This window comes from Neopelma chrysocephalum, unplaced genomic scaffold (genome assembly GCF_003984885.1).
Source record: "Neopelma chrysocephalum unplaced genomic scaffold, ASM398488v2 Primary Assembly neopelma1_61b, whole genome shotgun sequence".
Lineage (NCBI taxonomy): Eukaryota > Metazoa > Chordata > Aves > Passeriformes > Pipridae > Neopelma > Neopelma chrysocephalum.
This window is the reverse complement of record NW_020897717.1, coordinates 5,823,807-5,850,943: the sequence shown is the minus strand read 5'-3', so window position 1 is coordinate 5,850,943 and position 27,137 is coordinate 5,823,807. Positions and strand designations below refer to the sequence as shown.

At 35.4% G+C, this 27,137-nt stretch overlaps 1 protein-coding gene across 1 annotated transcript in view; it reads right to left on the bottom strand.

The window, feature by feature from the left end:
* LRPPRC (leucine rich pentatricopeptide repeat containing) overlaps window positions 1–27,137 on the bottom strand; it is an 87,318-nt gene that overhangs the window by 16,072 nt on the left and 44,109 nt on the right. The window contains exons 24-30 of the mRNA XM_027681869.1: window positions 22,973–23,097; window positions 22,329–22,435; window positions 10,131–10,199; window positions 9,763–9,853; window positions 7,043–7,185; window positions 6,861–6,948; window positions 2,885–3,008 (exon numbers count right to left, since the gene is read on the bottom strand). Of these exons, the coding sequence (XP_027537670.1) occupies window positions 2,885–3,008; window positions 6,861–6,948; window positions 7,043–7,185; window positions 9,763–9,853; window positions 10,131–10,199; window positions 22,329–22,435; window positions 22,973–23,097 (747 nt within the window). The remainder of the gene's footprint in view (window positions 1–2,884; window positions 3,009–6,860; window positions 6,949–7,042; window positions 7,186–9,762; window positions 9,854–10,130; window positions 10,200–22,328; window positions 22,436–22,972; window positions 23,098–27,137) is intronic.

The following is a 27,137-nucleotide window of genomic DNA, read 5'->3' as shown; positions in this document are numbered from 1 at the left end:
ACAAAATGTTCCTGTTCCTAAATAACATATAGCCAAGACCCATTTTTAATATATAAGGATAACTTTACAAATGTTCATTTCTAGATTACAAAATCTCTATAGAGCAAAGGGGGGCATTGCCATTTACCATATCAGCAATCAAGATAAACCTCACTGATCATCTTGTGGCAAACAACTGAGCAGCCTACCTACTTGAACTTAGGGGCTGAGCGGATTGGGAGGTAAGCAGGGTCATTGCTAAATTGTTCTCCTCAATCCCAAGAAAATCCTTCACATTGCACACAATATGACTATCCTCTCAGTCACTTTCAGCCTCCCAGGCTCACAAATGCAGTCACTGGACTCAGGATTTTCTTACTCTCCCAACCAATCCCCTTAATCCCTGCCTAAGCACCCACTGCTCAGTTCCGCCTTTTTTTTTTCCCTTTGTCCCATCTGTCAAAGCCCTTAAGTCAACAATTCATGCATGAGACTGTAAATTACATATAACAAAGGATTTACTTTCTCCAATCTTCCAATCTTTAGTGTGATTAAATAGATGTTAGCTACTATTACAGAACTAATCCATCATTCCAATACTCCTAAATTTCTATTTAAAACTTCTTGGACTAAATGCAGTAAATATTCCTCAGAACAGTTCTAGAATGTGAAAGCAACTACACTTGGACTGACCAACAGATCAGTAATCTGAGTTGTTTAGTGTTTAGTTTTTTCCAAATGCAGAGTAGGAATGTTATTCCCTTCTTCTCCCACATCCCTTTCTCATGGAAGTTTCTCAGTTCTGGTAACAGCAGGGAAGTTTTAAAATTATTGTACCTTTTTAAATTAAAAAAAAATTATTATTTTGTTGCCTATGCTAATGCTCACAGTAAGACTCTGTAAATATTATTTACATTTCAAATGTGGCTTCAAACAGTAAAAAGTGTAATAGTATTTTATGAAAATATTAGGAGCTGCACAGGTTTCAGGCCACTGCACATATTTAGACTTCGTAAGAGTAATCTCTTTGTAGTATGAGTTTGGAAAAATTGTGAAGCACACAGAAATGTGTGCAAAACACAGACATTTGTTATTTCTCAACCACAGGCACACACACAATCACTTTCTCCATTTCAGTGAATAATTTAAAACTTACAGACTTTTGAAAATGTTTAATATAAGCATCATTGTGTTACTAGAAGAAAGATACACAGATACATCATGAACACTGCCAACACTAAGCATGTTCTGTCTTAATGCAACAGTGACCTGTTACAGGCTTCTTAGAATGTCATTATTTGGCATTTTTATGCTACAACACAGAGTATGACAGTTCTGAAAAGCACAGGGGTTATGATGATGGTTGACCAGTGACCAAGAAACCTCTTATAAAATTCTATTCAAATATCTCAAGGTTCAGAGGCTTAGTCCTTTAAAACACATCTCCAACTTTTTTATTATTTCAAATTATTTTTTTCCTGCAACACTTACGTAAAGTGGGAATTCTGAATAACTGAAATACTAGCAACAAGAAACCACTTTCTTTCTGCTCTTCCAATCTGCAAATTCCTGCTGGTAACACATATCATCACCTTTGCATCTTCTTTACAAGAGTGTTTAAAGCTGTAGAGCAGGGAAGAAGTCCATTCATGTACAAATCTTCAGTAGAATGTTTCAAACTTCTTCCCTGAAGAACCTTTCAATATATCTTTAGATACCTGAGTATTTTCTGTGAAACAAACTAGCTAAATTTTATCAACATTCTTTGTAATCCTAAAACATCTCCTCTCCATCTTTTTCTATTTGTAAAGATTTATCAGTTGCCTCCATTACAGGGAGCTTAATTTGATAAGCTGTTTTAGTTTTCCCTTGATACAAGCCATATATCCAGCAAGCACAAACATTCCTTATCATAAAGCCCAGTTACTGTGACCTATTTGAAAAAACATTATTTGTTCTTCTGAATGCAGAACTCAAACACTTTTTCAGTGAAAGACATTTCTCCAGTCTAAACACTTTTAAAGAGAACATGAAAATAATAAATATAATTTTATACTACACTGTTCCTGGACATCAAAACCTAAGCTGACTCTAAAAATTATTACTTTTTTATAGTGTTCTATGCCTAAGATAAGTTACCTACAGGCACTTTCAAATTCACCGTATTCAGTCAGTGAGCACACTTGACAACAACTAGTCTTGTTTTTGCTGAAGAAACCAAAAGACTTAAAATCCTTAAACTTAAATTTTTGTTCTTCTTAACTCTACACTAAGTCACAACACTTGTAATTTGAAGCCTATAACCTGACTAGAGCACACATTACAGGCAATAATTAAAGCAAGTGGTGTACCATATAACTCACTAAAGGTTAATTCAACTCTGTTGATTCTAATAGTTCATGACAGCAGGTTGGATTTATTTCAGAAGTGTAAGAGTTGGATCTAAGGTTTATGGTCAACTCCTAGCCACTGGCATCGCAGTCAAATGTACCATTTTGCATTTGGCAGGCAGCCAGCTGCCAGGAAGTGTGGGCAGGGTAAGACAGGCATTGAGGGGAAGGCTCACGGGCAGCTAAGTGAAGGAATCTTGTCTGTTTGGATACTGCTCTAAAGAGGAAAAGGCAGACTGCCAGAAGGGTAGACTTTCAGCTCTGATGCCAAGTACATTTGTTCACATTGTTAGTTCAAATAAGTTATTAGCAATACATACTGACACTCTAGTACCTTTTAAAAACATGATATATCGCCCTATGAAACACTAGTGTATTTCTTACCACAGCTTCTAATGACTAGTCATGACCTGTTTTCCCATTAGAAGACAAGGACTTGCCTGAAAATGATCCAGAAATTGTTTAACCACCCTCTCCAAACCAACAAAAATCTACCAAACAAAGAAAAGCCTTACATGCGTTTCACTCCAATGGCTTCTTGAAGACAATCCTGCATTAACAATGCTCTTATAAGGGTGTCATAAAAATTATACTGAAACTCATCCTTCCCTTGTGTTTTCATGAAAATATCGTAGGCCTCTAAAGAAGAAAAAGAAAGTCAAAAAGAAATGTCATATTGCGATAATGTTGATCACAGAAAGAAATCACATTGCAAAAGGTCCATCTTAAATCTATTTATCCTTTGCTTACATCTTTAAGCCCAAAGCTGCTGATCACAGCTTGTTCAAAACTGCTTGTATACAACAATCGACACATACTTCCACAGAAGAATAAGTTTGCTACTGCTCTTTCTTTACACGTGGCTGTTGCTTCAATACCAACGTAGTTGGTTAGAAGGGGAAGACTTGGGATTTTTAAAGCAACACCTAATTCTGGGGTATGTAGTTACAGCATCTGGTGCGTGATCACAACAGCATTTAACAAATAATATAGGAGGTGACTCCAATATGGGGAGATCAAATTATTTGGCTACGACAAGATTTATACAAAACATACAATTTACAAATATACAGATATTTAACAAGTAAACTACACTGCATTTGTTTGACTGATTAACAGTTTTATTTCATGCATTCACAATAACTGTCAGTGTATGAAAAGATGTTACCAAAAAGGGGGAAAAAATGATAAGCACACTTTTCAGTCATTTATTTTTCTGAAACAAGATTATACAGCTATAAACATGCAGCTAAAACTGCCATCCACACTGTAACATACACTAGAAAGCTGTGTTAAGAACCATAAATGATCTTTTATGTCTTAACTGTGACTGCATGTTTCATGTAATGATTCATAAAATAATCCATTTGCTAATTCAAATCACAGCCACAATAACCTTTACAACTTAGTCCAGAAATAGCTGGACTATCACTACAAATTTCACAGCTACGCATCAAGTTTTTTCTTATACTTTGAAAGTAAAGATGAGGGCAACTCATTTGAATCTTACTGACACAAGAAGCATCACACTAACCACAGTTATTATAGTGTGTTGTGGACTTTTAACCAAAGCTGTTGGTATGCCTTTTGGTTTGAATCTTAAACTTCTTCAACCAAAGATACATAAAAACCTCCTGAAATGTAAGCATAGAAATGACTATAAATAAAATGTGTTATTTACATCACACCAACTCGTACACCGAATTAATAATTAGAATTAACATGGCCATTCATGATCTACTTGGATGCTTGGAACTACGTTAAAAATACATATGAATGGAGATAAAGGATAAGAATATCACAGTAAAAATTAAATTCACTTCTATGCATGTGAGTTTCATGTATACAAGAGAGACATAAGAGTATGACTCTTAACAGTATTGACATTACAATAGTGATTGCCCTGTCGACCAAAAGACCAATGAAACAACAACAGGATCACACAGGAAAGGTCTTTAAATCCTTCATCACTTTTACTTATAGGTCTGAAGTTAAGCTTGGCCTGCAGCAATGTGCTGAACTTTCTTGCCTGCTCAGATGCTGATCACCAGCATTCATAGACTGTTCACATTTAAATTCAGAGGGAAAGACATTTTTTTCCTTCTGTGGTTCTGAAATCTGAGGTACCAGCAGACTAGCAATCACATTCAACAGTATCAATAAACCTTTGGCTGGTATCATCTGCTACAAATGCAACTAATGATCTACAAAAATGTAGCTGACTGGTGATAGGTTTGTTCTTTCTGCTCATAAATGCCTGTTTAAATTCTATTTTTTCAAGGCAAAAAATTCCTTATGTTTAGAGACTCCTACAAAAGCTCTGCTGTCTTCAGACTGAACTACGATTTCACCCTGTGTTTAAGAATTGCTTTCTAGTGGTTGGGTACAGAAATGGACTTGCTACATGAATGTCGAGCACATCATACCATTAATTACCACAGCCCATAAAATGTAAGATCTCTTTCTACAAGGAAATATATTTAATTTTTTTTTTTTAATGACTTGTTCAATGAAGAACTAAAATATCTTTGTGTCAGTTTGGTTTTCCTCTTCTAGGATGTTTTGCTGCGTATGTTAGTCTTAACCTCAGAATGATTATATTATTTAGATTATTTTCTTAACTTTATTTTGCATTAGTGCAAGTAGCGTGTTTGAAGTATTATCAGCTTATGTCTTCTTCAGATGGCATCTAAAATTACTAAAGTATATTAGCATTCGAAAGAGAAATTTCTTGGTTTTAAAATAATATTGTGTTATACTAGCTGTTTCAAGTAGAAAGATTTGTTAGAAAAGTGACAACTTGCCAAGAAAGTCTCAGCTCTCAAGACAGTCAAATCTGTTTCAGCAATTGTGACTGTTTGGGATATGTGTTCTCTCACTGAGGAATCAAGATAAAAATGAAAATATGACTTTGCATAAATCAAAAACTCCAGAGAATAGATTACCAAAACACGTGTCAGAGTTGGTAAGTTCATGAAATGGTTACATAACTAGATTGAGTTAATCTTTTTCCCATCAAAAAGCTGCTCTATTACATTCACACCAAAATTACATGATACTGTTATATAAAAAAAAGCAACAGCTTAGTCTTTTTAGGTTTTCTTTAAGGCCAAGATAATGGTTTCCCAAGAAGAGAAGAATTGTTTTCCAACATTGTCTTTTTTTTCCTTCCTTCCCAATAGCTCTAGACCAACTCCTCTCAAATACTGCATCTTTAAATAAAAGAATATGCAGAAGGGGTTTATGGATAAATTCAATATCCAGTGTCATCACAGACTGTGATTTTATATTTTTGTTTTAAACTAGTCTTCTTGCAAAGTCCAAGGCATACTTAGTTTCCTCCTGCTCTCCACTTGATTTAGGATACCAAAGGCACAGGAGACTTTTCTAGTGATAATGTTTTAAAGTACATTTCATTAATTTTGCCTGATTTTAAGTGAAAATGTTTCTGCATTTCTCATTTACTTATGATTCCCAAAAGTTACCGGCAAGAAGAATCTCCTGAAAACATTAACTTTATTTGTCCCATAACACTCATGATTCTTAACATGATATTGCACTTGCTATAAACAGATTGTCTTGACTCAATTTCAGACTCCTAATCTATACAGACTGAATATTTAGACTGAATAACTCTATGGGGTCATTTTATTTACAACGTAAGTTAAATGTGTGAATGACTGATATAATCTTTTAAAAACTCAAAAGCTTAAAAATCTGTGTGTCCAACCTGTAAAATATTCTGATTACACTCAGAGAATTACTAGGTGTCTTGCTTTATAAATTTTCCTCATTCAGCAAAATTAAATTCTTTAAACCTACTTAATTCTATTTTCTAAACCACTTTCAAGTGAGGTACCTAGTTACTGTAGTACAGCTGAAGAAAATATGGATTCCCAGAATATTCAAATGCTCTGCTCCTTGGCAAATACTAGAAATAGACTGATTTGGAGCCAGGCTCTTCTCGGGGATGCTGAGCAGAAGGACGAGAGGCAATCGGCAGAAACTGATGCACAGGAAGTTCCACCTGAACATGAGGAAGAACTTTTTTACTGTGCAGGTGACCCAGCACTGGAACAGATTGGCCAGAGAGGTTGTGGAGTCGCTCCCACCGGAGATATTCAAGAATCCTGTGCCACGTGCTCTAGAATGACTGTGCTTGAGCAGGGCAGCTGGACTATACAACCCACTGTGGTCCCTTCCAACCCATTCTGTGATTGATTCTGACCCTGTTTTGCAAGGTCCAGTAAAGCTTTTTCTAACTCTGTCACTCTGCTCGGGATGAGATGGATACGAATGGATTTCCAGTGATTAAACACAGACTAAGCCAAGGGAACTGCACTGAAGTACACTCCTCTCTTCTATACAAAAGTCAAACATAAATGCATAAATCAATTCTGTTTTTATTGGAGACAGAGAAGATTGCACCAAAGAGCGCTGCAGTTAAAATGAATGTGGAAGGGGAAGAAAATCCAGTGGATTTCAGCTTACCTTTTACTTTATTTTTTCTGCAAAGCATCCTTATTTTTCTTTCTTCCTCAATAGTAGCACTTAAACTTCTGCTATCTTCATGCCTAACCTTTAAAAGTTAAAGTAATGCTATCTGTTAATTTTTTTATGAGAAGAAATACATTCAAAAGTGATGTTAACCAGGAAAGTTAAACTCCAATTACCTTAGGTACCTCAAATGGAACAACCTGGCCATTTTTCTCAAATATATCAGCAAGTAAAGTTAGTGTTTTCTCACGAGGAACAATATTTTCTTCTTGAATTTTAGTCCAAACAGCTTCAGCCTTCCTCCAGTCATCATTGTTCTCTGAAACAAGATTAAAATCTTCACATAAAAGCAATTGAGAGCGTCCGTACTTATCTAAAGTGATTCAAAAAAGGTGTCTTTGGAAAATAATTAATCAATTAGTCATGTACTTCTGCTTCATATGATCATCAATTTGAAAAGTTCTGAACTACTTTAATACATAGAGGATGCTAGAAGATGTAAACAGAAAAAAACCCAAAGATTACATGAATTTTCAGATGAATGAGCAATTAGCTAGAAAGTATTAGAGAAGTGATCCTCCCCACTCATCAGTTCTATTATTCTTGATTGTTAATTGAAATTTATATATGCATCACTGTACGTTACTGCAAGTAAATAGAAAGCTGGACTTCAAGCAAACAGATAACTACTATTTGCCTACCTAAGCAGGTGCTCTCCTGTTGCCTTTACATTTTCTAGCTTTGTAGTCAGCAGTTGTGAAGCATTTTTGATTATCAGACACTACTGATTTACATCCTGGTAAAAACGAGCTCTCTAAAGCAGAAACGTCCTTCCCAGTGAGCTGCTTTGGCATTTTATTTAAATCAGATTTAATTCTCCTGCTATACATGCAAATTTTGTAAATTCTTCACTGTTGCTTCTGTCACAGTTTTGAGTTCCACAACTGTAAGAGATCCTAGCAACTGGAGCAAATTCAGCCATGGAGACAGACATGATCCTTGTGGGTCCCTTCCAGTTCAGGATATTCTATGCTTCTGTGGGGCTGGAGCAGACCAGGAAGAAGAGGAAGTCAAAGAAGATGAGTTCTGGGCAGCCTGGAGAAAATAGGCTAACAGGGAATGCAATTGCTGCCTTCAATTACCTAACTAACAGCTACAGAGAAGAGTGAGTCAATCCCTCCTTGCAAGTGCCCAGTAAAGGATGACAGGTGATGGTTAAAAGCTGCAGCAATGGAGTATCTGAGAATGATCCAACCCTGGAACAGATTGTCCAGGGAGGCTGTTTGACTTCCACCATTAGAGGCACTCAAAACTTTACTAAATAAGGCCATGATGTGATCTGACTTTGGAGCTGTCCTAACTCCAGGAAATGGCTAAGCTAAAGATTCCTGAGGTTCTCTCCAGCATAAATTATTCTGTGATTCTAAAAAACCAAATGCCTTGTTTTCAACATTTTTGATCACTGTTTGGACTAGACGGTAGGTTCTTTTTTTATATGCCTAAAATAGATCTGAAGTTATGGCTTAGGTACACAATGACAACTCTACTATACTTGTGTATGGGGCAGCTTTGATAGGTAATCTAAAATGGTTGAAAGCAGGATTGTGGATGGGTTTTGTCTTTCGTGGTGACAGAAACCTACAAATGTTTTCCACTTGAATAGATGGAATTGGTTCTGTCTTCTGAAAGAAGACTGAAGATTTTGCATGACAGAATTTGATAAACTCTATCTTCTTAGATTCTCTTCCTAGCAGGCACACTGTCAGACTTAGTCACTGCCAGAGGTGAACAGGATGAGCAGAGAAATAGGAAGGCTCCCTCCCTGTTGAGACAAGATTGATTTTCAGGCCTACTTGATTTTTGATGGTGAACCAGTATGTGCAAAGCCAGAATTAGGTAACACAACAGTTTCGTTTGAAGCTTTCCAAGGCTTCAGAAAATGAAAGGCAGCAAAATTCTCAAGGGGTCTCTGGTCATTTTTTCTGTGGAAGTACTCATCTCTCTAGCTTGAGCTTAGTGCAATGGGGAAGAGCTCTCTTTCATCACCATACAGAAAGAAAAAAGACGGTTTGAATAGTATTTTATTTAGCATTACAGCATCACTAGTCTTAGTCAACCCAAAATATACATGGGGAACAGCCTAATATTAGTTCAAGCTCAAAAGAAAGTTTTCCCGTCACCAAATATATCAAGTTGCTATAATGGCTCATTAATACATATATACACATATATTACCCAAGTACATCGCAGTCACTATAACGCTTTATGTCCCGATTTACTATTTAGTGCTCCATATCCAATTTTAAAACAATACATTTTTTCAAGACTTTCAAATAAGTAAAGGCCTCAAAAATTTTATTATGATACACTGAATAATAAAACCAGCACAGACTGAAAAATACAGAAAAGAGGAATGAAAACCACTACAGACACATCCTATGTGTCTATAACACAGAAATGAACTTTCATTTTTAAAAACTGTTCCATTACTATAAATGATGCAAAAGTTAGGTTGTGGCTGGTGAAGAATTGGTAAATAAAATAAATATATGCACCTTTCCAAACCAGGAGACGTCAGATTTTTATTAGCTATGAAGAGAACATATGAGCAGGTTTTCTTCTTTAAGCATATTGAGAAGCAAAACAGAATTAACTTTCAAATTACAACAGAAGACAATAGCACGGATTGGAAGACTTGTACTATATAAGTGCTACACAAGTGTACAGGTCTGCAGGTAAAAATAAAAACCTGACCTCCCCTCACTTGCATGATGCCTCAGAAATGGCACCCAGGCTAATTGCATATCAAGATATAACTTCTCTCCAGGGTTATTTCCTATCCCCATCCACAAAAGAAAACAGATTACAACATGAAAGAGACCTCAAGCTCACTTACCACACAGTTGAAGCAGGCAGTAGTACATCTCATCTCGATCACATTCAAATAGATTTTGAGTTAATTCTACCAAATGCTCCAAAGTTTCCATCTTTCAAAAGAAAGAAGGAAGAACATAGTTATACCTCAGCCAAACAATTATTTTTCTATGTGCAAAAACAGAGATACATAGATAGTATGTGTGCATTCAGCTAAAATAATATTTCTGTTTAAGTACACACCAGCATTTACACCAAACATTAAGTTCACCTCATCAGCCTGTCACATGTCCTTTCACAAACACAAAAGTCAAGCGAGGAAACATTTCAAAACAATTTTTCCTGGAATATAATGACAGTGCCACAGAACACATCATATGAGTCGCATACCTGATTATTTGATATACACCTTTTTGCAAACCACTGCAATCTTCCAGAGTGTGCTCTCAAGCCAGGAGTCTGTAAGATATTTCCACAAGAAGAAACACATTACTTCACATCGAACATTCTAAGGAAAAGTAAACATAACACATGTATTCATAATAAAAGTTCGTGGCTTTTGTTTGAACTCCATTTGGTACAGACTACCACATTGTACCTTCTCAGCACCACAGATCATAACCAAAATAGTAGTTCTTCCACTTAAATAAACTCTTAAAAAAAGACAGGAAAAGTCAAAATTCTTAGAGAAACATGTTACAAGCACTCCAGGACTCATGTCCAACATATATAAAACAAGTTAGAGAAAAAAAAAGTGTGCAAAGCATCCATCATTTTTACATCTTACCCTTCCCTCCCACAGAGTACATGGATTTATTTGCTTTACATTATCTTGTTTTAGCACAAAGATCATTTACAGAGAGGACTTGGCTTTCATTTCAGGTGTCTAGATTCACATTAATATAGCTCAAAGTAATTCCAAGGAAATGTCTGTTCACCCCTACAGAGAAACATATTTTGACTCTTGAAGGCTTTTAGCTGTTAATATTGTAAGAAATCTCTACTGTTTAAATGTGATGTGCAACTTCCAAAATTTTAATGCTACTTTGCATAGAAGAGGCAATTTGAACAAAAAGCTCTGAGAAATATTAAGTCTCAGTGCGAAAACAGTGGAAACATTACCATTGAAAAAGTCAATTTACCAACACCCTTAAATACAAATAATTTCCTTTTCCCATATTCTCCAACTGCAGAATTATTACCATTGCATCTTTCTGAAATAATTCAGCATACACTAGAAAACCAGCATACAAAACTTCAATCAAAACTGTTAAAATCTGCTAAATACATAAGAAACAGTGTTCTGCAGAGTAATCTTGGGCCATATAATCCTACCAATCACCCAAACCATTTTATGCAGTCATTGTAAGGTTTTACAAAAAATAGGACACTAACCCCACAGATCCTCAACATGGAGCATCTCTATGTGTTTAGCTGTATAAAAAATAGTCTCCACCCAAGAGGTTACAGAAAAATACTGGTTTATCAAGTATTTAAAAGTGGTATATATAAACACGGTTTTGCTTTCCAGGTACCTGCTTTTTTTCCAACTAATTGTTTGTTCAGTTTTGTCCTCCCCACAGTTATTTATATTTATAAGTACCTGTTCAGTGCTTTTTTAAGAGATACAAGCAGTTTCACATAAAATATGCTTAAAACTAAGCAAAGAATTAACATCTTACACAACAGGCTCTTGATACACAACAGGCTCTTGAAAATGAAAAAGAAAAAAGTATGTTGCCTGCATTTGTAGCTAATCCTCTTTAGGACATGGTAAAATTCAAATGCTGAATTCACTTACAACTTCCAATATCATTGCTGATCCGAATGCCAATGAACTCAACAGCTCCAAATCTACAAACTTTTTATAGTAAATCCTTTTCTGTTCAGAAATGATTGATGTGGCTGTCACTACAAGGACAGCTGAGTTATACAACAGATATCCTTGTGTTTCATTTTGAAATTGAGAAGTGTTTTCACATACTGCAGGTCTCAATCATCAAAAGAACATCTAGGTCAGATTAACTAAATCTCCAGGGCTTGCCTGATAGTCCATATTTGTAGCTTATCCCTTACAATCTTAGGGAATTTTAAACATTGCATTTAGCAACAAGCAGTCTTTCTTCAATACAACAGACTAAAATACAGAACAAAAAAATGCACGGAATAAAAAAAAAATTAGGAAAAACTGGTACTCTAATTACTCTTCCAAATTCCCATTTACAATTTTGATCTTGCTTGTTTCAATGGACTAAAAAAATCCGTTATTGAGTCTTAAAATATTTTTGTGGGTTTTGCCTTTTTTTTTTCCTTTTGAGATTCTCAAGCAATTCATACAGCATCTAAACTAAACATGGAGGTTTTCTAGCTTTTACATTCTCTTAGAATATAAAACAGTTGTACTGTACCAAACCAAAGCTTGTTATCCTCTCCCTAACACACAGAATATAGGAGAATATAAAATGACAGAAAACACAGCAATACTTTCCCTTTAGTGCTCTTCCACTCTCCAACTACCTGAGGCTTAGTGGATCACAGTGTTTCTAATAAGTGATTTCTCTTCCATGAGTTTTTCTGGATGCCCCTGGAACACCATAGATCTTCTGGCAAAGGGTTGCCTCCACTACTTTCTGCTGAAAACAACCAAAATGCTATCACTTTTTGTTTGTTTTCAGCCTAACTCCTACTAGCTTCATTGGAAACCTCTAGATTTTGCATTAGATGATGATCCACAATTGATTTTTCTTTGTCTTTTCAATTTCATATAATTTAATGGCAGTATTTAAAAAATTCCCAGTTTCACTGTTCCTTCTCTAGGCTAAGCAGAACTCACCTACTTCGTCATATCTCCTACAGAAACCAGTCCATATTCTTATCAACTTTCTTACTATCTTTCTGAGGTTCAACTTAAACGTGGTGTGATTCTTGGGGCATCCTGTGCAGGGCCAGGATTTGGACTCAATGATCCTGATGGGTCCCTTCCAACTCAGCATATTCCACGTTTCTACAATAATTATACTACACTTATACCTACACCAATTTATTTACTGATTCTGTACCTTCACACACAGAAAGGAAAACTGTGTGGGAACAGAAAGGGAAAAAATATGCTGCATCTTTGGAAGAGCTCTTGTCAAGCAGCACTCAAAAATCATGTAAATGCAATGATCCTAATGCTCTAAAAGCATTTGATTTGTTCTCCTCCTTCCTAGAACCAGTCGCTTCAGACAGGTGATTGAAGGAGTCCAATCGCCAGATTTTCTGTACTAACATTTTTATTTGAGGTAATTTCTACCTCTTATAGCTGAAAGAAAACAGACTGTCTGGAAAAATACTGACCTGTCAAAGAGGAATCTATTAGATGTTTTTCTAGATTTTTAGATAATGATAGAAACATTCAAATTCTGTTTACATTAGCATTCTGTAACTGTTACAGCCAATAGAGTAACAGTACTTTTTTACTTTCCAAAAAACTCTTCTAACAAAAAAGTTAAATAATTTACAGAAGACACACAGAAATATTTATTTACTTCTCTCTATTTGCCTAAACCGAACTTTGTCTCTTTAAACACAAAACTTACTTAGAGAGAAAAACCACAAGAGACAACTTACAGACCAGAAACCCTATATCTTGTTCAAAAAGATGACTTTCAGGAAACTAGGAGCTGAATCCATCCCCTAACAGTGCCACTTTTGCTCTAGCTGGCTTAGGTTGCATAATTATTTGAAAGCCAGCAGAAGGACTTTTCATTTGGCGTATACATGACATGAGATGGAGGACTTCTCTTTTAACATTCCAACACTGCACTCTCACAAATTACTACTGTGCACTGTTTGGCAAAATAATTCTTACATATATACTGGTCAACTTACTCTGGCCCTTCTTGATGTAACTTCACCGTGAATAACACATCAATTCCAACCACTAGAGTTTAACTCTGACCTCCTTAACTGGTTTATGTTTTCTTCAAAATCCCTGTATTTTCTCTGCAAAGTTCATTCTTTTCTTAGGGAAACAGTTCTACTATAATCACCAATTCAAACATATTGGAAGCAAACAGCCAAATTTTATAAACATTCATGTCGCACTTTTTAATGATATTCTTTGGAAGGCTAGATCCATTCATTCCTCTCTTTGCAGCTGAAAAAGTCAGTAATACTAAGAGACAGCTAATGCTGCTGAAGGAAGAAGAACACTTCATGAAGAGTTACATCAACAGCCATAACAGACTTATGCTACCAGTACCAGAACCAGTTACTGAGATTTAAATGCCAAAGCAATGTCTTGCAAGAAAATGCATTACTTCTTGGAACAGACAGCCTTGAACAGACAGCTATAAGAACTGATGTATGTCATTTCTAACAGCTCTCCCTAACATAAGCATCAGTGAAAACAGAACACTTGATGGGAAGTTCTTAATTTAAAGGCAGATTTTTCTCTGATTCCACAAAAATGCCTATGAAAATCTCAAAATGAAAATCCATGCAGCTTCAACAAAGCCGGGGATATTTCTGCATGGCAGGTTACTTGAACAAAGTTTTTTACAACATAAACACTGTATGTTTTGCTTGAATCTTCCCCTTTGTTAAAACTCTCAGCAAAAGTCTTCACTTCTACTAAGCAGTATGTACACTTCTTAATCAGAAGTTAGAAGAACACACAGGTACAAAATTCCTGTACCTTATGTAGCCATTTTAGTCTAGTTGCTAGATAAGATGGAATTATGCTACTCTTCTATCATGTTTTTCCTCTTATTAAACACTCCTTCACCTTCAAATAGCAATGCATTAGTTTTTAAAAAATACAGATTAAAACATTTACTTTTTTAAAAAATAATCTTAGAGTTCATATGCATGAAAGCATACCACTTTGTTCTATTTCTCACATTATAAAATTTATAGCAAAATATAAGTGAAGTATCATAGTGAAGTATCACAGAAAAAAAGAGAGCTGGTTATCAGCTCTAAACATACCAAATAACATGCAAGAGTCCAGAAGTTTACCAAAGATCCAGCTTTGGAGACGGAGGGATCTAATTATAATCTATGCATCAAAAAGCAACTTTCTGGTTGCAATCATATCAGCTGTCTAATAAACTATTTTAGTTCTCTTCTAGCTCAGCTTTTCTTTAAGTTATTGTACTATCAGGATGACATAAGAGCTACAGCTGTATATGGCTGGCAATGGAAGAAGTACTTTTTCTAGAAGTTCATTTCCCACTTTGAAAGAAGTTTAGTTGTCATGGATTTAAAAAACTCTGGGTGCATTCCTCCCATTGTGGGGTTCCATTTCCGAAGGCTTGAGGTGGATAGGGAAGGGGTTACTCCAGCTCCAGGGGTTTCTTCAGGGTCCTGGACGCATGGAGGGGTTAGGTGCTCACCCCTCCCCCCCACCCACGTGGTCCCATGGCTCCGGAGAGACAGCACCCAGACGTGGAGAGGAGGCGAGAGAGCGAGTTTATTGTGGTTAGGGGTTTATAAAGCTCTTGGGAGGGTCAAAAGGGACCATGTAAGGTAAGGGGTCTTACAAAACACCAATCAGGCAGGGAACAACCAAATAAGGAAGGGGTTAACAAGGTCCAATGAGAAGACTTCTTGATATCTTCTCAGGACATTCCTGAAACAGAGATAAGAACTGGCCAGGGAGGATCTTGGGAAGAAGAACCTGAGTTAGCAGAAACCACAAAAAAGCCATTTTAAAACATGCTTAAACCACAGTTTTCCCATATAATGCAGGTTTACTGCTACAAAAAACGGTTTCTTCGATGACGGCATAGAAAGATCCCTCACTCACTTTACTCTTTAAAAAAAAAAAGAAAACCTTGCAAACTGCTCATAACCAAAATGGGATTTCTCTAAAAAATTAATCATTCCTTTTGTTCTTTGTAAGCAATTTTGACCAGAAATAAATATGACTGAACACACCACAATCCGTGTAATACTGATGTCTTTAACAAGAAATTCATCTGAAATACCTGGACACTTGTTCAACTTTCTGGGCAAGGGCTAACTGTATGAAAGCCTGAATACAAATATAAATATACCTTCAATATAACTACTTTTCATGTTTGAGGAGGGTAAGTACTCTAATGCAGTACTGAAGTATTAAAACTTATGAGTTGCTCCACTGCAAGTCATGCCTTCAAAACCTACTCAAAGTGTATTTGATATTTTATTTGCACTACCAGATATCTAATGAAAGACAAAGGGACACATGTCTACATACCTACCCTCCCTAACTCTCCTGTTATGAGTGATTAGATTTCAGGCTCATGCTCCTTTCCACCTATCCTACAATTACCCAAGATAGCAACCAGTCTAGTTCTATTAGGTTAATTTTTACATAAAAAGCAGCAGTTCACAAAAAGAAAATACCAAGCTTACAGTCTCAACTGGGAAAGTTTTTACTGTTTGTTTGTGGGGTTTTTTTCCTGAAGTATGTATTTGCCTCAAAACTTCTGTCAGCTTCACAGTTCATTGACTTTACCAATACAATTAGTATCTGTTGAGTAAATACTCATGACTTAATTCATTTCACTTGAAAGAGACACATGTGCTGCATGTTAGGCAACATTAAGAAAAATGTAAGGCAACTTGATTATTTTCCAAAAATAGTAAAATAAAAATAGGAAAGAGTTTTACTACTTAATCATTACTCATGACAACTGAGACTGATGTATGTTTAATCACTATTGGAATGTTCTACATTTACCAGTAAGATTTCCAAGATAAATTAGGTAGTGAAGTATTTTTATTAGGCAATAAGAGATCTTCACAACAATAATCACACTGGAAGAAAAGGTGACATAAAAAACATGCAAAAATCCTGCTCAAAACAAAATCATCAAGAATATCTTAGACTCAAAACAGAGCAAAAATTTGCACTTGGCCTTGAAATGTTGTATGATGAATGAAAAAACCACTATAAACCTCTTCCTTCTAACAGAAAGTCCCTGGAGCTAAGAAAAGAAGCACAGCTCTTGCCATGATCCCACATTCTGAACACATTACCCTCTCTCTTTCTGGAAGGAATTTTTTCAGTAGTCATCTCCTTTACCAAATTTACTCATTTGAAACATATTCCTTTTCTTTAAGAGAGCAATACTTAAGAACTTCTAAATAACGTGCACTGAACTAGTAAGCACCCTTTTTTTTTAATTAACCCACATATGTGCATGGACACAAAATCCAAGTTCACTAATGATTAACTCTATTGGAGTCTAGTTTCAGAAGAAGAAGTAATGCTTTTCTTGGAGTTCCAGGACTCAATAATAATAAGAAAAAAAATTTTTTTCTTGTAATTATAGGGCCTGTATACCTAAAAGCTCTTCAGCCTTTCCCCTCCCTCTCAGTTGTATACAGTTACTCTAATAAAAGCTCTTACATCCCCTACAAACTATCCCTAAATCTCAGACTCCTGTAATCTAAGACAATTTTGTTCACAAACATTTAAATTTTGTTTTAATCATCTCCACTCTTTTCTCAACAGAACCAAAAATAAGTCTTTGTAGGTAAATTCAGACATTAGATATAACCATCATTAAATTACACATAAACAGCCCCCCAAATCCTGCTGTCACAAATCAAGAAAGCATCTTCTACTGATAGTTTATCTCCAGCATAAAATCAGCAAGACTCAATTTTATGATGTAGACTCTTAAAAAAAGCAATCTGGATGAAAGAAGGTTCTAATCTCTCAATATCAAGTAGAAATATTCTCATTGTTTTTATGGTAGATTAAATCCAATGGCAACTGGTATCTTGAGGTCTGCTGACAGTGGATGTCACAATTCTTTGCTTAAATCTATTTACCTCCTAAATTAACCTGACATCTGTTGATAGATATATTCCTGTACACTATACTCACCCAAACCAGTCCTTTTGTCAGGTCTCAGACTTCAGCGGCAAATGCCTTTTCCTGCATTTATTCACATCGGAACACATTTCATTAAACTATTTCACATTTGTGCCTCAATTCTTCACATAAATGTCTTGAGATATGTGGGATATGGTATGATATATTTAACTATTAAATATAAATGACATATTTAATATGAGAGCAGAAGATGAAGATAGTATCACATTTAATTAAAATCTGGTTAAAAGAATTTTGAAGCCATGCACTATCCATTGTCATTTTCAAGGCAGGTTCCTCTAGTGGTAGCAAACTGTACAGGTTGATCTTCTGAAAAATTTTGCCATACAGTTCTGAGATCCTTCCCTATATTCCAAACACAGTAATCCTCTTAACCTTCATTTCCAGTAAAACCAAAACCAGAGCAGAAACGAGAGCTTTTACTCTTTCATTGAAGTAACCAATTAACAGCTCTTAATTTAACAGCTGATGTGATTTGATCTAGAAAGATTTCAAGAAGTTATCTCTCAGACAACACAAAGACAGTCCAACACTGCTACCAAACCATAGTTCCTATTGGAGGAGTCCATAAGCACTCAACTAAAAATGCAAGTAACCTGTTATCCTTCTGAATATGGGCCTTATTTGGTGAAGTATTTTGCTGTACAATGAAACTTCATATAAAGTGCAATGATTTTATCATTACAGTGCAGAAATGGATTTAACACCAGTTTTAAACCTTGCATATTTAGTCACAGGTGTGCGGTGTTCATTCCTACTCCATGAAAACATGGTTTAGACTTCCGCTAAGCAGACTTATAGATGAGCTTGCTTGAACCTCTGCTGCAAGACTGTTACAGTACTGAACGATATATAAATCTTCTAACTCTACCAGAAAGGGCCAAGAGTGGACTTGGGCTTCATTACACATAGATTAAGCAAGTATTTTAATAGCTGCATCCAGCATGAATAAACGAAGAAAAAAGGTCAAGTCAAAATGTATTCAACCATCAGGCATGTAACACACCTGCAAATATGAGATCTTGGTGCAAAACTCAGAGATTAAAAAAAAAATTAAAACTGAATGAAAACTACTTCAGGTAGTGAAATCTTTAAACCTCTGTGCAGTATGAACACAATAGAACAAAGTAACAGGTGACAGGGAGAGTAAACAAATTCCCCTAAGGTGGCGTAACATTTCCTTTTTCATTCCTACTCTCCTGGATGACCTTCAAATTAGTACAGCTCTTAACCACAAGCTCTATTAGGTTAATAAAGTGGCAGTCAATAACTGAGTAAACACAAGGGATTTTCAATTGTCCAGTACTGCCAACAAGTAAGACTGGAGAGATCTGGGGGACTAGGCTCTAGAAAATTCTCTTATCATTTATACAGCAGACATAAAGAGTACTAGGTCAAGCAATTCTATATTCTCTGATCTACTACCTGGAGCAAAAAATAATTACACAAGATCTCTCTCCAGGAGGAAATTTGATTAAATATTTTTGAAGTAAGACAACATTCAGGCAAAGCAAATATTTTTCCAGAAAGTACTTTTCCGCTAATCCCATTCATTGAAAATCCATATCCCTTTCTTTTAGCCTACATTAGTTTTAACGTAGTTTATTTTAGTTAAAGTCAAAACATATTGACTTAGTTTTCCTTCTTTTTCTTTTTTTTTTTAATGAAAAAAAAAATCCAAGGACAAAAGGCAATTAAGCTGCCTTTCCAAGTAAGGGAAAAATCCTAAGTAGCCAGGGTTTTATGTTGTATGATGTAGTAGCTACTACAGAAGTCATGCTATGCCAATCCAAGGGAAAGCAAATTAGTATGTGACCTTGCGGTAAGAGAGAGAGATGTGCCAACTTTGTTTTGACAGGATCATCTTTGACGGACTCAAGACAAAAACTAACTTATCAGTTGAACTGCACTTAAGAAGACTAAATCATGCATTGATGCACTACAGCACCCAGTGGTAGAACTTGTTTCCAGTGTAAAGCAAAACAGCATCTACCAGCACATCCATCTACCACAGCATGACTTCGAGGGCTCAGGAATCTCCAGGCACAGCTAGAATAAAATAGACTTACATATCACAGAGCAGTCAAGGCTACCTTATTTGGAGCCATTGCCTCTGAGAGCACAGACTTTCAAAAGCTTAACAAGGCAGTCCAGCAGCACTATCATACAAACTCTGTGATGCCTCAGAAACTACATTCCCCCCCCTCAGACTTCTCAATCACAGCTTCTCTTCCAGTTAGCATTGCTTCAGAAAAGACTTGCACTGCCAAACTACTACATGTTTCAGTCTGGTTGTTCTAGCACTGGTCAGATGCACTCTTTGCCTCATCTCTTTTCTATTCCAACTTTCCTTCTTTTATACTATCATTCTCTGCTTAGTCTTGCTGTTCTTCCAGCAAGGAGATGAGCCCCAAAGCTTTCAGCTTTCTTGCTATATCCCAAAACACAAGTTAATATATATGCATTCACAATACATTTGTGGCCAGATAACGGAACATACACAACTCTGACCTAATTTTTATAATCTCACTCAAATCTTACCCTTCTTTCTTTCCCGGTATTGCCACCTGCTCATATTTTACCAAAGATCTGACATTTAAGAGTTATTTTCTCATTGCTAGGGCTGTGAGTTTCAAGTTTTTCAAGGCAGCACTTGTCACTAAATTCCACATAACCGCCTCAAGTACCTCTGATTTCTAAAAATAGTCAGAGCAAGCAGAGGCAGTGGTCTCCAGTGAGTAATACTCCATTTAAGCAACCATATCCTTTAAGGTTTTCATATCCTTAGCTCCTAAGGAAATTTTTTCCAGCTTCATTACTACCCTTGTAGATACTCTTTATTAATTCCGCAGATACTTTCAAAACAAACAATATCATTAAAACCAAGTGACCGCCATAATCAGCAATATTTGATGAAAGTACATGCTAAAAGATAATCTATGCAACAGCATCTGAAAAGCTTATTTCATAAGCAAAGAAAACAGAAAAACTATCTGAGATGACCATCAAGAGAAGTAATTTAGTCACAAAACCCACTGGACTAGAGAAAAGGATACACATACACCCTGTACTCCATCTTCCACATTACACTGATTAAGGCTTTGACTTCCCAATGAACAAAAAAGCAAATAGGAACTTGCCTATGGTTTAAAACAATAAAATTTACTTCTTCGGCAAATATAAATTTTAAGATTTCTACCCTCCCCTTGTGAAAAAAACTGCTTTGAAAATACTTAACATACCGTTATGTAACACAACCATACTGAAAATATAATGCATCATATAGTAATCGATTTTGTGCCACTTTATCCACTGGTAAAATACATTCATACTATTCCTAGCTAAATTCCTATACTAATAATAATTCCAGAATTTAAAACAGCTTTTCTTCAACAGCATATACAAAGCTACTTACAAAAGTTTCAAAGCCCCACGAATTTGATAACTTGCTTACTTTCCTATTCATGATTACTGAGCTCCAGACACCAATATAAATTTTGAGAAATTAAATGCCAGTATCAAAGAAAGATCTGCTAAATTACATGAAGTTACAGTTTTACTCATTTAGCTTTAATTTTACTTCCAAATCTCAGATTTTATCCTTTTACCTCCTATATGCTTTAATCACTGCAAAAAGAACTCAACTCCTCAGTATCATCTACTGTCAGGTACTGATATTTTTTTTCTTCTTGTGTATTATGAGACTTTGTGCTCCAAAAAACCCTCTCAGAATAGAAATATCAATGCTTCAGCACTGTGCTAAGCAGTTTCCCTTCAGCCGCAGCAGGACAGTATTGTTTCACCACAGACAAACAAGTAGATCTTCAGTTAAGATTTTTCAAATGCTAGAATTCTATTAGACAATTCAAGTAGGGATAACTGGTATTTCAAATACTCTAAGGGGAATTAGGAGAACAAGCATTCTTTGTCTTAGGAAAGAAAAGACAAAAAGAGTTGTGTATGCACATAATACAAAAACGTTGAGGACAAAGTATTACTTTTTCTGCAAGATACCTCCTCCCATACATTAGCTGGAAAACTTATGCAGCATTTTAAAAAACATACAACTGTGTTAAGAAGAAAAATAATCATAATCTGGGCAGACTCTGCAGCTGCCCCTTTGACTTATCAATTTCAGTAAGCACTATTTCAATCAAGTCTAGATAAAATATACTAATCCTAAATAGACCAAGTTTGTCACCTACCACTTCCTATAAGCTGCTTACTATCCTGAAAAAGGGAGAGAGAGAAGAAATGCTAAATTAAATGCCAAACAGTAGCAGACAGCACTTGTTTGGCTGATTAACTTGTAGACAAGCATTACAAATAAATCTGAGCATGGTCTGCAGCAAATTAAATTCCAGTGCTTTTAAGAACAAAGAATTCCTTCGGAAAGAGGATTAGCAACTTTACACCCAGGAATGCCAGTTTAATTTAATTGTTCCACAATCCGATATTTAATATGCAAATATCATTTTGATATATAAGAGCAAATTTGAAAAAGTGAGGAAACAATTTCAACATACAAGACGACTGTCTCTCTTCTGAACTGTAATTATAGAAAATAAAGCTGGTCGATGCTTTTTTATTATTGGAATTGAATTCTATTAACATGAATCAGAACAAGTCTAATTAAAGGTTAAAAACTTTAAATGTTTCTAATTAAGAGTCTAAATAGCTGCACGATTAGAGTACTATAGTTAAAATCCCACCTCAATGACCTTCCTGGCCTCTTTGTATTTTCCTGTTTGCAAGAAGGCGAAGAACAGATCATAAAGAGCCATCATGTCACCATATTCTCTGCTTATAAAATCTGAAACTAAAGAGAAAATAAACCTCGTTAATTTACTAAACATACTGATGCATTTTAATATTTATGTCAGACATTCCTAATACCAATATTTTCCAAGCCTCAAAAAACTCTAAGAATAAGCTATAGGAAGACAAATTTGGAAACATACGGAATGATTACAACATATGACACAATTTGTTGAAGCTTTGTGCTTGAGCATATTAAAAATGGTTTTGTTTACCTGCACTACATAGACTATATATTGGCATGCTCTGCTCATAGAAAATGAGGATATTAGGTTTCTGAAATGCACAACTATTTGAAAAACAGATATGTTGCTTCAATGCTGTATTATACAAACATCAGAGTTGCTCCACATTTAAAATTATAATCAATTTCTTAATCTGAAGAACGTAGGCATCATTTAAGTGCTTTAAAGTTATACATAAAAATGCAAACAACTTTTTTTCTTTCAGTTGAAAGAAATTATACACAAGTCCTGGAAGAAAAGCCCCCGGAAAACACTTCATACAACCAGACAGCATTTGACTACGTGAAACTAACCCTTTTGTAGAAGATCAGCATCTCCTTTTTCTACCAGTCTACAGTAGATGTTATGAAGCTGAAGAATTTTACCATACTTCTTATAACAGTTGATTAAAGCGTCCAGAGCTGCGGGCATGTCATCCCTTGTGGAATAAAACAAAACAAGAATAAAAACAAACATTCTGAGCAGAAGCAACACATGCTGAAGCCACTTTAATCTTTAAAATTTCATAGAAAATTCATTTAGCAGTCTCTATATAATTCAAGTGTGTGTTCTCCCCCTTGACTAGATAATTTTTGATTGCATGACCACTGTTCACTACAAAGGTGTAAATGGTCCTCATCATTAGACACACTTTATTTTTGAAGTAATATTCTTAAGTTCTGCTAGGTACTATCTTGACTAAACCCAAATTCCACAGAAATTTCACTTTTTGTTTCAGAGTTCTATTTTTCTTGCTTGTAATACTGTGCACACTATATTACATCCAAATATCTCTGTTTAGACACTTTCAATTTCTAAGCTCTTTACAATTTTTCCACAGCATTATTGTTTGAATACAGATCTCCAGAATTAACTGGATAACCACAGCTCTTTAGATCGCTTTATACTTGTTCTACGCCTTAGACTGGATATAAATCATCTGTTGACTTCCATTTCAACATAATGGAAGAGCTAGCATTTTTCCATTCTATATGAAGGTCAGAGTGCAGTGGATATTTTCTGCTAAAAGTATAATTTTTGCAATTAATTCAACAATTTATTAAGGTATCAAAATGTATTTTATGCTGGCCTAACCATGTCACAGTATATATCCATGTACTAGTAAATTAGTGCAGAATATGCTGACTTCCTTAAATGCACTTACTCAGGAGCCTTTGAGCAGCAAGTGCAAGTAACATGTAATAGTTCCATTTTTGATACCTCAATCCTTCGCTGAATTTTACCCTATGTATACATTATTAACACCTTCAGAAGTGTACACAGTTAAAATGCAAAACTGAAAAGTCATAGAAACAATCACATCTGGAACTTTTAACAACAAATATAAATTAATGTTCTATACTCTGCAACTAACAGTACTTAATCATCCGCTGCAGACCATTCTTCAAAGGACTACAACCCAATCAAAACCAAAACAAAATAAAACAAAAAAATCCACCTAAAACAACAGAGGACAACCACTGGTAAAAATATGTGAAGTTATTCTTTGAGGAGGAAGGCTTAAACTGAAACAAACCAAAATCACACACACAAAAATGTAGTAAGTAGCCAAACAGTCAGTAAGAGTGCATTTTAGATTTCAAGAGTCTTACAAAGGAAAAAAAAATTATTTTTTTTTAAATATCACTTTACAGCACCAGCTGAAGGCTATAATAAAACCAAATAACGATTTAACATTCCTGAAGCAACTTCATTACTGATCAACAGAACCCTATTGAAATAAGATATTATTGTTAAACAAGCCCAATTCAGATGTCTTCTCCTCACATCACATTTCTTGTGCAGCACAGATTTTGCTTTTTTCAAAGAATGAACTATCTAGACTACTACGTACTACTTCCATAATCTAGGCTACTATGTAAAAAATTTTTAAGAGTAAAACACAGGAAGAATGAATTTTCTTCAGAAATACTGGCATTCTTAAAAAGAACCTAAGATGATGGATTTCTACCTTATCCCCCTTACTGAGCCCTGTTTACAGTGCATCTTCTGGCACCCCATGGAGTCATTTGAATTTTTGTCATTTGGGGTGAAGACTAAATTACAGGTTAATTTCAAAACTGCAAGTAGATGTTGCAGGCTAGATTACTGTCATAAAAGAGAAATACTATGGTAGTTACCATAGTCAGATATAAAGACTTATGTAATCAGTATTTTTCTTCTGCTTTAGATGCAAGTTCAGTTAACATCTAAAAAAAAACAGTTTTACAGAAAACTACTCAATTTCTAGGGAGGCACAACAACATTTATACATTTAAATTAAAGTTTTCAGTGATAAACCTAGCTTTTCAGACTGATGCTCAAACAGCCATAGTATTGCCTTGGATGTATTTCCCAGATCTTCGTTCGCGAAGCCTAGCCATGATTCCTAAAGGATCAAAGTGACTGTTTTTAGGTCAAAGCTATCAATAAATGAATGACTAATTGGAATGTCATTCAATCAGTAATACTAACAGTTTTCTGTTCTCTAAATGTATACTTCTGAAGGCAATAATACTGCACATGCAGAGAAAAAAAGTCAGCAAAGACCTGAGACAACAAAAATGGAAATATTGTACTTGTTACTGGTACTTACTGCTCAGAGAGGCTGATTAAGTCTGCATTTAAGGAGGTCGGTATCATACACACTGATTTACACACAACTGTTTTGAATCTATCAAAATCAGATATATTTGTTTAGTTGCATTTCATCAACCAACCAGTCACCCACGGCTTTCTAGAAGACAGGGTTTATAAAACAGATACACGCTAAAACTGGCAGCAGACAAATATAAAACAATAAAATGACAGAGAAGTTCAGACTCTACAAACAAATTGTTTGTACCACCACTGCCAAGGAAAAATGATCAAGCTTATGCTGGTACTTGAACTTGTACAATTTGTTCAACACCATGCAGTATATTTTAATTGTCACAAACTGCATTTAATTCCAAGTACCAGCAGCTACTTTTGTAAGCAGTTTTTACAGTCCTGTTAGAAAACAAAAATCAGGAACTCACTGTAGGCTTCAGATTTCAAGTAGAGGTAACATTTTAGTGAGTTTCTTGTTATGGTTAACTTTAAAAAAATAGAACTGCACAAAAAACTGCATTAAAAGCCTGGTTCAAAATTACTATTCAATTAATATGGATCAAGTCAAAAAGGTAATAAAGCTCATACATTCATAGCCATGTTGGAAAAAGCTGATTTCTGGTGTCAGTTTGGAATAAACAGCATTTAAAATGTGAACATTGATGACCCATGCTTCATTTTGAGTTGGCCAGATTACTACAGCTTAAAGTCACTCACAAATACTATCTGTTCAGGACTAATACCTGTTCCACTTAAAGATTAGGTGTATTTTTCCGGCACATGGAAACTTGTTCTTTTAAAAAAGAAGATATACTATTATTTTTGAATGACAGAAGGAGTCTCAGCCATCACTACATTATGCTTGGCCCTTATGCAGTCCCAGAAGAGTCCTACTTTGGCTATTTTTCAGCTAAATTGATGCTCAGGTTAAGATACCAGTTATTTGATTATTTTGGTTTCTGTTTAGGAGGTTTATAAAGTCCCAAGATATTATGGGTCCAATTTTACAAAATATGCGAGGGGGCAATTTTAATCACAGAAAACTATTTGAAGAGTCAAAATTACTCAGATGTCAAGAGTTTCTGCAGAACACACTGTAGCAGGACTGGCTATAATGTGCATGGATATGTCAGCCCCCTTTAATTTCCACAAGCCACTCTCCTCTTGCTTCAAGAATGTAGCACTAAATCTAACCCTTTTACTTGTAATAAACAACTTTCTCAACCAGAGAGTCTGCCTGATAAAAATAAGACTCCAAATATTGATTTTAATTGGAATGAAGTGCTGCAACATTATGCATAAAGCTTTAGTGAAGTGGCAATTTACCTAAGGGGTTTACTGATTGAAAAGCTCTCAAACCTGAAATCACTAGAGAGGTAGAAAGAAAAAAGGGACTCTCTGGGGTGGGGGTGGAGGGTAGCCTGGTAAAACAAATCCCTCTCTACAAATCTGAAGCAGATGTTAGTGTAGAGGGAAGTCAATTCAGCAAGGTGCAATCAGCTTTACAAAAATTATTCTGTTAAAAGAGAACCGGCTCTTGATAGAGCTAAATGTGTTTCTGTTCATCTGCTATACTAAGGAATCTTCAAGGAGACTGGTGTTGCAATTACAACTAATCCTCCCCAAAAAATTAACTGTGTTGAAGGCTTTGTAATTTCCCTAGGTACAATTTAGCTGTCACTTACTTTAAAATTTACTCAAACATGCGTTCGGAACAGCACTAACTTCACATGTCAAGTGCTTTCCAGCCAATTGAGTCTAAACTGGAAGTCGGTGTTAAACAACTGAATGATTAGACAAGATAGCTCATTTCCCTGCTCTTTTGTTCAGAATAAAATGCCACATTTACATTATCAGACTCAACAGGATTTTCTGACAGAAGGAGAA